Raw genomic sequence first — 15,855 nt, 5'->3', positions numbered from 1 at the left:
AATCTATGGTTCTGATTTTAGCAGGTACCGTACCCACCAAAAAAATATATGGGTACAGTAGAATGACCCATAAAAGATATTATCCAAATTAGGTTTGCAACAAGAATAAAGGCTGCAGCATTAATTAAGTAATGAATAAGATTTGATTGTAACCGCTTTAAACGAATTTATATTTTAAAAATATAAAAATTTTGTTTACACAAAAATAAATGACTAATCAATGCTTTTAAATCAAATAGAGAAATGAATATTTGAATTTGATTTATGAAATATTTTTAGAAATTTTTTATAGAAAAAAAAAAAAGATATTTTTAATAATTTTTTGTATTTTTCATAAAAATTGTATTAAATTTTTCTAAAATTGTCAATTAACAAATATTTTAAGAGCACTCGATAATATAACCCTAAATATATATATATATATATATATATTGATTTTACTAACGTAAGGGCACACATTAGTAAAATCCAACATAAAAATAACTTTATCAACTATCAAAAACGACTAATACCCATTTGTTCTGACAACCCTCCTTGGAAATATATACATTATTTCCACGTAATTTATTGAACCTGACATATCGATTTCCATGGATAACATAAAAAGGTGTTGTGGGTGGACCTGGGTTCGTGGGGCTGTGGGAAGCAGCTCGCCATGGGTCTTGGGATTGAGATTTGTGGAGTAGTTGATTTGAGTTTAATTTTTCTGGGTTTGAGAAGTCCTGAAATATATGTCTAGATTTGAAATTGGGGTTTCAAATATATGCCTGGGTTTGAATTCATTTGTTCTTAAGTTCCATTAAAGTTCTCTAAGTTTTTTTTCTTTCTTTCTTTTTCTTCCAACAGAGAAGTTGAAACTGTGATTTTTCTCTCTCTGCATGTTAATTTTCAATGTGTTGCTAGCAATTTGTGACTCTTTTTTGTGGGCTTAATTTTGAAGCCAATCTGGTATAAAACGTGGGATCAAATGTTGTGCTATATTTTGAGGTTGTATTTTGATAGATCTATGGTTTGTACTTTGATGGTATTGCTTGGTTTGATTTGTATTAGTTTTTTGGGTGTATGTTCTTCATGTTTGTGAATGGTGAGAAACTAATACCATATTTTAATCTTGTTTTTCTTTTGTTTTTTGTTGTTGTTGTTGTTGTTGTTTTTTTTTTTTTTTTTTTTTTGGGAAGAGAGATATAAAATGGGTGTAAAAAGACTTATTTACCCTTCTTTTTTAACAGAGATGGGTAACAAAGACTAAACGGAAGTAACCTCAGGTAGGTAAAGTATCAAAAATGAAACCACAGGTGGGTAAGTTAAATTTGGGCTAAACTACAAGTGGGTAATATGTAATTATCCTAATTAGTTATGAGTTATGATGTACAATGATGCATTTTGTGTATTCATTTCAAGAATACATGAGGTAGGGTTGTAAATGAGTGGAGCTTTGTTAAGCAGTGAATGATTAAGCTCAACTCAACAACAAAAGTAGAATGTTCAAGCTTGGCTTGGGCTTGATACGAGCCTACAAATAATGTTCAAGCTTAAGCTTGTTATAAAGTATAAAAACTTGAACTAATAGAATATTAACCATATTCTCTCCTCTTTCACATTTTTGAAAATGAGATAGGTTTGACACTTTTTTTTATATTCTTTGAAATGACCCAAATTTGCACACAATCTTCCCATTTAAGTTCCGTACAAAAAAATGAATCCAAGAACCCTTTACAAAAGTTCACTCAATCTTTCAACTAAGTTGTGGATATTGAGCAAAATACAAGGTAATAAGGGAGGGAGCAAACCAGAACTCAAATTCCTCATCAACTATCTACCATTATCAAAAAATTTCTTATTTGGCAATAGTTACAGATTCTATCCATTTTCCCAACTACAATTGGTCTTTTACATCTCTGCACCAAACAACAGACAAGCAGTGTGTACTACTACCAACAAAACTAAAGAAATCCCACAACATCAAATCAGTAAAAAGAACAGAAATTTATATTTAATCTATCATTGTTTAACCTTCACACCTTCTTAACCTTTACGCGAGAGCTTTGGACACTACAAAAGCAGGGAAATTGAGCCTTAAACCTTTCACTCCATCTTGAAAGAAGATTCTGATTGATTCCACACTTCAACTATCATAGACTACACAAAATTCAAAATGTTAGTCATCTTATAGTCCTTGCACTGTAGATTGGATGAAAACATTGCCTTCAGTTTATTAATATCCTCCCCTATACGGATCAGCATCTCTTCAGATTGCTTGAGACCACATTTGAATGTGGACTGCTCCGCATTCATCGAGTCCTGTGATTCCGGAAGAAGTGGATGACACATAATAGATTCCAAATGCAGTGCTAGCACAATGAATTGATCACAGAGTAGATCTAGAGCTTGCTCGAGGAATTTATCAAATAGGTCATCAATGGGGCTTCTTCTGTACGAGATTTTTTTCCTGATTGCTTTGATCTAGTTCTGAGAGCTCTATACCAGCCCACTCTCCTTTCATTGGTTCTTCATTTTTATCCGTTTCCTGTAAATTGATAATCTTGTTAATCACCACATCTTCAATACTAAGACCTTTGAGTGCAGATTTGAAACTTCCAATCTTTTCTGTTCCCAGACATCATAAACACGAAATCAACCATCAAACGAGACACCTCAATCCCAACTTCAACTGCTTGAACCTTTATCGCATTCAGAACCCCAAATTCTTTATCAGATTCGTTACACTCTTTTATGGACTCCTTCAAACTCTTCCTCCCACCCTCTTGCTCTTGCTTGAATCCTTCTTCACAATTACGCCTCAGTATTTGCAACTTTTGTTCTGAACCCTCACCACCTTCTTTTTTCTTGAATGTCACACCACTTCTTGCTGCAGCTATTGTTATGTGTAAATCTTGTTCCAATCTTTTAACCGATGAGTCCGACCCCATCATATCTTCAAAGGCCTTCATCACTATTGATCCAAAGGACAGCCTCTTGGCCCTCATTGCTGCATCACCGCTTTGTCCTGCAGGGTTGAAATCTTCATCATCTCCAAGACGAATATCACTAACACGCTTCGATACATGTTGTATCTCATTTGAGGTCTTCTTGAATCTGACAACTTCTTCTTCTTGAAAGTAAGGCTTTGTTAGAGAATCAATGAACCTCTTTCTCGAGTCTTGTATATTCTTCTGCAGTGACTGAAGACACATGATCATTTCACTAGTCTGTGTATGCAATGTTTCCATGTAATGAAACAACTCATTAACACTGGAAAAATCGAGATCAATCATGACTTGATCTTGGTTAGCCATTGATATCTCTACAAAAGCTTTTGAGAGGGACAAAGTGTTTGTTTGTTTGGGAAATAAAGGACAGAATGATCAGTGCAGAAATCTTGAGAGTTTTTGAGAGAGAGAGAGCCAAGATAAGGATTTTATAGGGAATGGTTATTTCAGTTCTTTCAGTTACGAGTGAAAGATTGCATCACCTGCGATTGATATTTTATTTGTGGTGCACTTCGGTTTTGCTGAGATAAGAGCCTAATGAGTGGTGAGTCTTGCATAGTTGTATGAATTTCAAATCAGAGGCCGGTCACTTGTGAAACAGAACAGCATGAGTGAAAGTGTCCTGTTAGTAACAGTACTGTATAGCGTAAAGTCACATGTGATTAATAGAATTAACCGTGTACAAAATAGATATAGTGCACTTGGGTCAGTTACATATCAGATTAGGAATTAAGAAATTCCTGTCCATTTATATTTGACCTCCCTGGTGTGATAACTGATAAGGCTGAATGAAGTTGAAGTTGGCAACCACCTGTCTTCCTAAATTTTCACACTAACTGCGCTTCCAATCCTCCATCTACTCTTGCCTCTAATATACTTCTCCATGCATATGAGGCTCCAAAGTGTATCCTAATTTCTAACAATTCGGAAAATATCTCGATACGAGTGTTCAGTATAATACTTTTGGACTTTCTAGATTGGGAAAAATCTGTAGTGCACAATGTGTGTGCAATAAACCCTGCCCTTCTAGATTTATGTACTTACGTATATTTTTTTTTTTTTTTTTTTTTGTTTCCCTTTATACACTGCCTGTGTACCAGGGGAATATATTTGTATTACTTATTTTATGTTTTTGATAAAACGTTTTATTTACCTAAAAAATAAAATAAAAAAGAGGGTTCGGTATAGTAGTGTGTGGGTACTGGGTATTTTGTATGGGCGCAGCCAACATTGCTTAGAAACATCTCCTAGTTGAAAGACAAAACTCATAATTTGATGCTTTTTTTTTTCCTGATTGGGACAAGGTTATATCTTATGTACATAACGTAATAAATCGATTGGGATGGGTAGGAGGAATGTAACGAAAATAATATTCGCATGGATGCACTGTCAGTTAGCAATTAATATATATTGTAATCTCCTTTGACATCCTTAAATGCCTATAATTAAGATTTCCAAGTTCCAACCCCTTCACTTGACTCTAAAGGGTAATAACTAGTGTACACACACTATTGCATACAAAGTACACACAATAAATTAAACTCGTGACTTAAAGTTACGATTTCCACTTGAAAATTGTGATTTCAATTCACAAGTTCAATGCCAAAAAAGAAAAATGCTTTTGACACCAAAATCCTAACATGGCAAGGGTACACTAGACACTGCAAGGATTGTCCAAATAATGTATGTCATATCAATTCAAAAATTTCAGAGAATACTGGTAATCAGACTACTTATCAGGATAAGTACTTGTACATGAAAGTAAACTATTTTTATTCCCCTGTACAATGAAGGTCAATTAAGCTTTCAATCCAACTACATGAAGTTGGCTGTTTAGAACCATAAATCCTCTTACACCAGTTTAAAGCCTTGTTGAGATCCATATTCCTAAGATCATAAGATGTTCATAATCGATTCAATTAGTAAGTAGTATTAGGGTAATCCAATGATTGAAGCCAGACTGAACCCCAGAACAAGCAGTCTTCATGGTCCATATTACATTATTAACATTCATCACGGGAAACTTATTAAGTAGATCTTATTATAATGAATTGTAAGAAGTGAGAACATTGAATTTTATGACAAGGTATTCCAAGCTAGCACAAATGCAAGCCTCTGCCCCAAAAACCGTACCGGCCACCACATATTGTCACCTAATGCACAAGGTTCTGAAACAACCAGTAATCTTCAAGTAACAATCTCATTTCCTTTCCAGAATTTTTCCGTTTCTTCTTACTGCTACCCTACCCCTCCTAAGAAAATCCAGATTGGAGATTAGCAGCCATCATTAATTTCAAAGTGCCAGCCCAAAATGCTCTCCTCATTATTTATAGTTATTTTCACATCTTGTAAATTAGCCCATGCAGCTTGAGAGTCTACTTTTGGCAATCATTTATACTACTCAGTGTTTTGTAGCTTCTCCACATAAGTACTTTAAGTCTTTAACCAGCACTAAGACAGTCATTTCCTCTGTAAAATATTTTTAAAAGTTAACTTTGGCCAATAGGGCATGTAATCAAGACCATTCAGTAACTGCATAACCACATCATTTTTACACCCATTCTTTGTAAACAACCACTGTCGTTGCGGGCAAGCTATGTGAATTATAATTAAAACTCCCTGTCCTGCACAAATAAAAATATGGCAGAACATACACGGAGGTACAAATTAGATAAATTCATACTGGAACACAGATTGTTACCATGTTATTCACAACAGAGTTCGTAATATCCTATTAATAATACACTGGTGATTACCTGCCATGGGCTATCTAACAGGAACATTACATGACTATTAGAAATTGTTTGAATCAACAGCTAACTTCAGCTCAAAATGAATAACACAAGCCACATGAACATCATATTGCTCCATCACTTTTTAAGATGGTCATCAGTGTAGAGATGCACCATCACGGGGAAATGGATTAAGCAACCCAATATTTTTCACATAATAGAAAAAATAAACCACTGAATCCATGTCTTGCATTATTTTATACTAGAAATTCCATTTTTCATCTTTTGTATCATAGGAAATTGGATAAGAAATTCCTGAATCATGAATTATGATTAATTTTGATAAGTTAATGATTACAATTAATAAGAGAGCTTCTCAATATCTTTCTACAATGACTACATACAAGAAATTCACTGACAATAACAATGTTCTTTAAAAATCTTCTTATCTTTTGAAATGCAGAGTAGAACACTTGTAAGAGATCCCTGGTCAGCTGTTGTGGTGCCTTTCTGATTCTTTCATCAAGAAATTCCAGGCCAGCAAAGCTGCCCCAACAGCAGGCTCTACCTGAAGGTTCAAATTGTTTTTGGTAAAGAAAATAGAAGAAAAGGAAACCGTATGTAGTAATTGTTTAGGCTGTAAACTTCCACAACAACTACAAGATAATGACACTACTATTAAAGCTGTAAGCATGTATATTATATAGATTTTACCTTCTTGTTTGTGAAAACTTATCCAGATAGGTGTAGAAAGATCTTAGCCCCAACTTTATTGATGGGGATTTGGAGTGTCAATAAAAATAAAATGGTAGCTTATACTGTTTTACAGCTCTTGAAAAACATTCTAATGCATTCTCACAGGGAGAACAAAAGCATGTTGACTCATTAAAGATATCCATCACATATGTACCACGCATGTACTACATTCTCACAGAAGAATGCATTGCAACACTTAAAAAAAAAAAAAAAAAAATCAAAGAATCACATGCACCCTCTGCAGAAGGGTGGCCACCTTTGTGTCTTTCACAAGTCCACAAAGAGAGAAAGTGAGCTCTAAAGAGAAACTCAATGGAGTCTTAATGAGGGCTTATAAGCAAGTGTTTTTCTCTTATATTGAGGAGGAAGAGGTGGTTTCAGATGAAGAAATGTAATGAGCACCTAACTGATCAAATGGAAGGGAAAAAAATCCAAAGCTTGGGAGGCATAAACTCAACATAGACGATTCATCTAGAGATCATCCTGGGTTCCCATGAGCCGGGGGGGGGGGGGGGGGGGGGGGGGGGGGGGTGTTGGTGTGGGGTGGTGTGGTTGGTGGTGGGGTGAGGAAGGGAGGAAGAGAGAAGGGAAGTGAGCACCCTGATTAGAGATGTATTTGACCAATGGCTCTGTGGGTCTTTTAGGCAATTGGAGTTACTACGGTTATTGCAGCCGAGCTTTGGGCTTCAAGAGATGGCCTCCAGCTAGCCATTTCTAAGGGTACTAGCAACTGAAGGTAAAGCTTAGTGTACAAGTGGTCATCAAATGCATATCTGAAACCTGGACAAATGTTTTCCAATTTGTTATTGAGCAATAATTTCATATAAGTGGACAGGAGGAATCCTAACCTCTGGTCTAACTGGATAAGCCCCAGGGTAGTGTCTTTGGATGCAATTAATAACTTCTTTTCCTATATCCCAACTCTTATTAGCTTCAAGGACACCACCAACCATCACAACAGGAAAAGAACCATTTCCATCTGCAATCAAATTTCATTTTCATCTTAAAATGGTCAGACACCAAGGAAAAATTTAGCAAAATTATACATATAGGTATCATTAGATACATAACAGATCACTACTTATTTATGATGCATACATAGCTTTTTTGGGCCCTTTTGTGTCCTTGAATGTTTGTATATAAATACAGAGTTTCATAGGTATATAGGAATCTGTATATGCATGTCAAAAATAAGAACATATCCTTTTATTTGGAGGTATAAAAATCCATAAACTGAACATATGTAATTGTATATCACATTATCACAATAATTAAAAGAGTCAGAAAAAGCTGATACTATTTCAAGCATTCTGTGTTCATTAAATGCAATCTTCATTTCTAAAATTCAAATTGCCAAATGCCAAGACCCAATGTAGAAACATTTTAATAGAAAATATAAAAAATTGTTTATTTACTTAAAATATTTTACTAATTTTCTAAAACAAATCATAGTTGGACAAGTTGAGCACCTGCACCACACAAGGAAAGTCTTTGAACAACAGCTTTCACACTTAGAGCCAATTCCTGGACTGCATCAACAAGTATTTTATGTGCAATTTGATCACCAGATTCTGCACAAGAAACTACATCTGGGACAAGTGCTGCAATGCGTGCCCAAGATGGATCCGCATAAGTCCACCTACGTTGGATTAGAAAATATAAATCAATTTAAAACATAATATCCCAATTGATCGCAACATGTGATATTCAATGAGCTAAAAAGGGGGACCAGTTACTTCAAATTGCCATTGTTTCCCAAAGACAAAGCTAAACTCAACGTGACAGATTTTTCCATCCCAGGGCAACATTACTGTTCTTAGAAAAAGAAGATACTTTCACTCTACTATCCCATTCAATTACCAAAAACCGCCTTTACCAGGTCAGCTACCAAAAAAAATCCTGATTCCAAGAGTTCAACTGTAAGAAGAATAATGCTTTTGAAATTTAGTAAACACACCCTGTCTATGCCTTTTCTCTGATTTCCCTTTCCAAACACATCATGATCATATCAGCCAACAGTACACAGTCTCCATAGTACTTCCCAACAGTTCTGTGGAGGTCACTGTATCAGACAAGTATTACCCATACTCGTGGAATAGTACACTAAGGATGATTATACATAATTATTTTGAGCATAATTAACAGGTGAAGGACAAGAAAATTGGTCCAGACAGGTTGACCTGACTGATGGATTCAGCCTCAGGTCATTCCGGTTGAAAAGAGAGAAGCAACTTGAAACCACCAAGGTTTTGAATTCACATGCAAACCTGTCTAAATAAGAGACTTGATTCAAAGAACCATCTCTCTCTCTCTCTCTCTCTCTCTCTCTAACATCAGTTCGCCCCTAAACATGTGATGACACAGTAACCAAGGCAACCAACACCCATAGTGAAATTCATATTGGAAGTTTCACTCTACATTCATTTCAGGATTGCCTGATTGGTTTAAAAACTATTACAATTTCACTTAGGATCTATTTGGATAAGCTTATTGTAATTGGTTTATTTTGTTTGAAAAATAAGTGGTGTAAAAATACAACTGTGCCTAGAAAAAATTTAGAGTTTACATGTTGTACCTATACAAATAAACAAAATAAGCTAAAACAAACAGACCCTTATTTTACTTTGACACATACATGATCCACAATTATGGGTGGCTGCATTTTGAAGATTTCATAAAAATTTTATAAGCCAGCAAACAAGGTGTTACCACCAGCACTTTCAATCCAAGAACACCAACTTAAAGCTGGATCGGCTTAGTTCTATATTGCATTCCACCCCATTTCAGACAAAAAAATTTGGCCAAGGTATTGTACTACCATATTGGATTGAATGAAGCCAAAACCCAGACCTAGAGCGGATTGCTAGATCTCAGAAATTTAACTAGCAATTGTGAGTGCATATGACAACCATCATGACAAGTTTCAAGAGAGATACCCTATCAGTTCATCCGGAGAAGAAAGGCTGAGAGCTTTCAAAATACAATCTGTAAGTGCTGTCTGTGGACCACGACCATCATGGGCCCTCACTACTGCTGTTAATGCCTGTGCAGCAATCCCATAGCCACTACAAGTTATCACATTTCATCATTCATCAAATTCATAAAAAAATAATTCATAAGTATAACAAAATGCATTCCATCAATTACAAGAACATCATATATATATGTGTGTGTGCACGCGCGCGCATGCTAGTCTTTCCCTTCAGTGGAATAAGATTCACAAACATAATCAATGGAAAATCTAAAACTTGTTTCCAGATGATTAAATAAAAACAGGATGATATTTCAAACTGTTTGCAAACATGAATACTTAAGTAATATGCTGACTCTTTAGATCAAATTAAACTTAAATGTCAGAAATGTCCGATAGAGATGCACATAACACCTTTTTTTATAGGTAAGAAGAATTTTGTTGAGAAAAGACTACTTCATTAAAAGGTTGAAGTACCCAAAAAAATATGTACAAACAACAAAGGAAAAAGAAATTATGTACAAGCAGAATGAGAATATAAAAACATCTTGTACTAAAATATAAAAGCTAGGAGCTTATTTGAATGATGTTCAAAATATTGCAGCTCTCCATCAACAAGTAGAAAGAAATTTTCCCAAATCCGATTTTAATTTCACTTTGCATTGCAAAACCACAATACATTTGTGTATGAGAAGCAAAATAAGAAGAAAAGATTTGTTTTTAAAAGTATTGAATTCCACAGTTACACATTTGTGTTTTCCAGCGTTGTTGACATTCCAATGCACATTAGGCATGAGATGCAAGGCCGTAAACAATCCAAGTTGAGCAAAGTATTAAAATTTTAGGATTGTTCGTTTAATTTTATGTCACACAAGTCCAGCTCGAACTCATCACCAAACTAGATTGCATATTTAAGATTGGTTCATTTTCTTGTCAACAACTTGAGTCCGAACACAAATTACTCGATTAACATATTCTTTTCCCATATATAATCTATGCTAATAAATAATAACTAAATTGTAGTTGAAAGTATATTATTTGAGTTTTTTTTTTTTTTTTTTTAATAAATATATTATTTGAGTTAATTAGATTGAATGGTTGTCATTTATGAACTTATAAATATTAGATTCACTAACCTTGTATTATTAAATATTTTATATAATTTATACTACAAAATGGACTATTTATATTATCGATAAATTACATATAATAATTTGATATCTTATGAACTTATTTTACAAACTAACCCTATCAAATTTCATGTCTATATAAGTATATTTTTATACATGTATACATATAAACATATATTACTATGGCAAATACTTGTTGCACAAACACTGCCTAATATTATATATACTAAAATGGCTCATACTCACAAGCTTGTTCACGAACACATTATTATGTTTGATCTCAACATCTTTAATAGGCAAGCCTAAACTTAGATTTAAGCTTGGCTCATTTATTTTTTTGATAGGTAATAAGACTTTTATTGAGAAAAAAATTGAACATCATATTCACGATGGTGAACACTTTGAACAACAAAACAAATACAAAAAGATCAAGAGCTAAATGAAATAGAAACTAAGAAATCAGATACAACAGTACAGTTCGTACACCCCCAAACACAAGCCCAAAGAAAAAGGAGACATTTTCGATGTTCTAATGTTCTCGCATTGTCTTCAAAAATGCGGGTATTACGTTCCTGCTAGACTAACCACATTAAACATGTCAGGACCATATGCCAAATGGTTGAAAGATGCTTTCCAAACCAATTTCTCCAAATAAAGAAAAAAGAGCTGACTGACCTCAGCATTACCCACTAGATCCCAAACACTGCAAAAGCTTCACACCATAATGCATCAGAGAACTTACAATGAAGAAAATGGTGGTCCACTGATTCCCCATCGCAGCAACATAAGCAACACCTATTAGCCAGAGACTGACCTCTCTTAACAAGATTATCAATGGTGAGTATCCCATCATTAGCTGCTATCCATAAGAAGATAGACACCCATTTAGGCATCTTAGTACACCAAATACACTCCCAAGGAATAGCATCAGCTTTAGGACCAAATAATAGCTTATAAAAAGAGTGCACATCAAAAACACCAGACGTAGTAAATCTCCAGAGCAGCTGATCATCCCCCTCACCCCTCGGCATAGAGGAATAAATAAACTCAAAAAAGGAATAGACAGTGGCTGCCTCCCAATCCTAAGGACCATGACGGAACAGTAAATTCCAACTCCTACTTCCTTCTGAAGTAGTTACAACCAAGTTAGAGACCCATGCTTCTTTAGATAAAGAGCAAGCATACATGGTAAGAAAGAGTTCCTTCAAAGGAGTAGGCCCACACCATGGGTCATGCCAAAAACTAACACAGCTACCCTCCCCCACATTATACAAAATCTGGCTAAAGAACTTCTCTATTTTTCTTTAATACTCCACATCCCACATCCGTGAGAACCTTTTACCACTCTAGTGCACCAGCCTCCTCTCGCCTCCCCATATTTGGCTGCTATAACCTAACACCATAATCTATTATTTTCTTTCCCAAAACGCCGCAACCACTTCCCAAGCAAAGCCTTATTAAACAACCCAACCCTCTGGATCCCCAAATCACCACATTCAACTAGCAAGCATACCTTATCCCAAGCAACTAAAGGAATACTCAAGCAACTAAATGAATATATACACGAGCTTTTTCTCGAGTGCAATCCAAGCAGTATTTACAGACCCAATGATATGAAATTTTCTTTTCCATGGAATGACAATGAAAACACTAATTCAGAAAGTACCTTCTTAATTTTTCAAAAAAACCTCCACAAAAGAATTGAAAACCACGGAAAATTCAAGGTTTATGCTTTTATACATTAAATTAACAGACAGCATCCATCTTTTCTTCTAACATTCTATCAACAAATGACCGATAGATCTTATTTACAAAGGTGAAAACATTCCTGCCAAATAAAGAATGCCAAAACAAAGACAAATTAGTTTATCCCTTTCAAGTTCATGTTCATTTCAAATCTATAAAAAAATTCTTATAATAAACTTTCTATCAACTAAATAAAACTCAGAAATTGACAGAAGTAGTAGTGAATATAACAATTTATTCTTTACTTATAAATAAATAAAAACAATTTACAAACGCATTTTCCTTTGACCCCCAGTGTTTAAACTGTCTAGTAAAAGCATCACATCCTCATCATGTGGAACAATCAACTAGAAGCACACCAAGAATTTTGCACATACCTCCCCCAATCACCTAAAACAGGTCCTGCACCTGCAGCACGAGCTTCTCTACCATCTTTAGAAAAGCCATATGAAATGGATCCTGTACCAGCAATTAAAACACATCCATGAAGCTTTCCCATGGTCCCACTTGCCAGAGCTGCTAGTGCATCATTGTGGACGTATAGCTTAACATGGCTAGGGAATATGTCCCTGAATAAATCAGTTCAGAGAATATTCAAAACCAGTTGCCAAGTTATCAGGTACCAATATAAGTAAGGATAATAAAATTTACAGATTTACCCATAAAATTTGAACTTATCTACATTATTGAACTAAATTTTTTGTGTATTGAATGGTGCAGACAAGAATGCATCAGAGTCTAAAAGCAACAAGATAGTAAAAAAAAAAAGAGGGGGGGGGGGGGGGGGGGGTTGTTATGGAATGTTAAGCATTAAAGAATAGCTATATCTGGTACCTCCCTGGAAGCTAGATATCAAGGAACTTACTTTTTTCATCAAGCATCAATCTAACATAAATAAAAACTTGTCTTTGTTATCTTTTTTGAAAAAAATGTCCTATCTTATCCTAGACCAATGCTCAATATGTCCAATTTCAAAGAAAAGGGAGAGAAACAGAATGCAAATAGCTATTTAACATTTTCACCATCAAAATAAAGCTATACATGTTTATCTCATCAAACATTCAAGTACAGGAATCAGTCTCTCCAAATTTGGAGTTAAAGCTATCTACCAACCATGTGTCCTAGAGTCTACAAAAGAGGGAGCTTTGCGCACTGGATACAAACTTTTTTGTATTTATCCCTGTTGCAAGAAATAATAATATCTAATGACTAAACTTTATAAATTTCCAAAAATTAGTCAAACTTTCCTAGAAAAATTTTGAGTCCTTTTTCATTTATGATATCTCTCATTGTATGCTGTGCTGGTATTTACCCAACTTTTCATGGTTCCCTAACCCCTTTCCCTCCTCAGATTACAATGCTCTAGAATGGTCCTCCCCCTAGCCCTTCACTCTCTTTTCTCTCAAAAGAAGATAGAAATGAAGGTGAAAGGGAAAGGGAAAATATAATCCTGTAAAAACCTAAGTAGTGAAGGCTTTCTCAAAATGAGTTTAAGAGAAAGTGTGATTAAAAAGGAAAATCATTTCTAAGAACCCAAGAGAAGTAACACTTGCACAACCTTAGGGTCAAGTCAAAATAATAAACATTAGCAAAACTATAAATTTTTATTTCTGAAGTTTGAACCCTATAAGAGGAAGGTCCGAACGCATCTACAGAAAACAAGTTGAGTTGACTAACAATTCAATTAATATTTGAGATTTTTCTGTGAAAGATAATAGTGCTCCACCTTTCAAAATGTCACAACATCTCAAGGAAACCATATGAAAGCAGCAAAGGAATGCCAAATCAACCTTTTTACTTCAAATTTATACTTGCCCCCCACCCCCTTCAGCCAGTTTATCATCTATGTAAAAGGGATTTCTTGTTTTTGGTTTAGTGTGGACAAAAAAGGAATGAAGAAGCTGAGGAAGTAGAAGGCTGAAAAGCATAGGGCATTATACTATTAAAGCACTTGCCAACTCTCTATATATATATATTGGATTGTACTATTATAACCACATCAGCTCAAGCAAAACTTCCTATAAGCATTTAACAACCTACTCTTTTTTCTTTCTTTTTTTTTTTTTTTCTTTTCTATTTTACATATTCAATTTTCAAAATACACCACATCAAATTATCTATTTAACACTACATTTCATTATATAATTTTTTTTCTTAATTTTTTTTTAATTATTTCTCTTTCTTTAAGTACAACAATCATCATCTATTCTCTTCTTTCATCCTCGGGATACATAAAGAAATATAATTAAATAAAAAACTAAATGCAAAATGAATAGTGCCATTACACAGTTTCCATAACAACCATGTATTTTTTTTTTTTTTTTCACAACTTTGCATGACCTGATGTAGGCAAATACAAGCAATAGCTTAAACCATTGTCATTATAAAGTGAAGTTTTGAAGAAATTCTAAACATATGCAACAATAAATAATAGTATAGTAACTAGTAAGTCTGAAATTTACCATAAATTGTGAACAGGACAGCTCCATACCTTAACCAATGTATAATCCTATCCTGATCCGTTGGATGGTTAACACCAGAAACACCTAAACAAACAGCACGAACAGCCGACCAATTCGAGCCCGATTTCGAAAGGGCCTCAGACATAACCTTTTCCAATGTATCCTTCGAAGCACTCTCTGTTGTAATCACAATCACAATCACAATCAGAGAATATAAATATACATACAATAATTAACAAAAAAAATAAAAAAATAAAATAAAATGTTAATTTCGACAACCTCCGACGCTGTTGTGGTTGGAAGAACCGGCGACGGCACGTGCGAGAATGGGGAGAGGGTTTGGGAGGTTTTGGTTAGAAATTAAGGGAAGCAACGGCATGCAGACGCAAACGGTGGAGGTGGTTCCGCCATCGACGCCCAGAACGACGTCGTCGTCGTCGCAGCCACCATTTTCATGTACTTCGTCTCCGTTTAGGTGGCTGTTCTTCATGGGATTCGAATCTAACAAACAAATCGTTATTCTGTAAGAGAGAGAGAGAGAGAGAAATGTTGTTGACTGATTCGTTGGTCGGTAACTCAACAACAACGATCGAGAAATGAGAATTGATTTTTTTTTTTTTTTTTTTTTTTGGGTAGTTATTGCCAAAGAGAATTAATTATCATCTATGATCTATGATCATTTGTGTCTTTGGTTTTTTCTTTTTTCCTAACCCAATTTTGACCGGCATCTCAGCAGAGTTGACACAATCGGTTTTTATTCTATTCATTAAAAATAAATAAATTTTCCATAAAAAATAATAATAAATTTAAAAAAAAAAAAAAAAAAGGTTTTATTCTCATTTTTATTAAGTCTGGTAACTGATGCCTAAAAATAAAATAAAATACACATGATAAGTATTAATTTACTTACATATATAAATTTATTGCGGTTTTGTTTGTGTGCCTTTTCTGCATTTCTGTATTATATTAGTATAATTTGAGTAAAAATTAATAATAAAGCGTTAAATAAATTGCAATCATTGCCATTTAAAGTAAAAGCATTCGTTTAATCGGAATCGAGTTTGGAAT

General features: G+C 34.5%; 1 protein-coding gene across 1 annotated transcript; it reads right to left on the bottom strand.

The window, feature by feature from the left end:
* Positions 1–6,034: 6,034 nt before the first annotated feature.
* Positions 6,035–15,496, bottom strand: LOC126726673 (uncharacterized). Its single transcript, XM_050432002.1, has 7 exons — positions 15,067–15,496; positions 14,817–14,964; positions 12,703–12,894; positions 9,415–9,543; positions 7,948–8,117; positions 7,327–7,457; positions 6,035–6,290 (listed from the first exon to the last, which is right to left on the bottom strand). Exons 1-7 carry the CDS (start codon positions 15,275–15,277, stop codon positions 6,213–6,215), a joined length of 1,059 nt encoding a protein of 352 aa, XP_050287959.1. The 5' UTR covers positions 15,278–15,496; the 3' UTR covers positions 6,035–6,212.
* Positions 15,497–15,855: the final 359 nt, after the last annotated feature.

Source organism: Quercus robur, chromosome 5 (assembly GCF_932294415.1).
Source record: "Quercus robur chromosome 5, dhQueRobu3.1, whole genome shotgun sequence".
NCBI classification, from domain to species: domain Eukaryota; kingdom Viridiplantae; phylum Streptophyta; class Magnoliopsida; order Fagales; family Fagaceae; genus Quercus; species Quercus robur.
Note: the sequence above shows the minus strand (reverse complement) of the source record. Positions and strands in the feature narration are given on the sequence as shown.

Bases quoted from the DNA above. Each gene is read 5' to 3' on its own strand.
- LOC126726673 (XM_050432002.1), bottom strand. From the start codon at position 15,277: ATGAAGAACAGCCACCTAAACGGAGACGAAGTACATGAAAATGGTGGC. The intron at 7,458-7,947 runs GTGCTCAACTTG...ATTTGATTGCAG, and splicing joins ACTTTCCTTGTGTGGTGCAG to ATGGAAATGGTTCTTTTCCT. The intron at 6,291-7,326 runs GTTAGGATTCCT...TTGAACCTTCAG, and splicing joins CTTATCCAGTTAGACCAGAG to GTAGAGCCTGCTGTTGGGGC.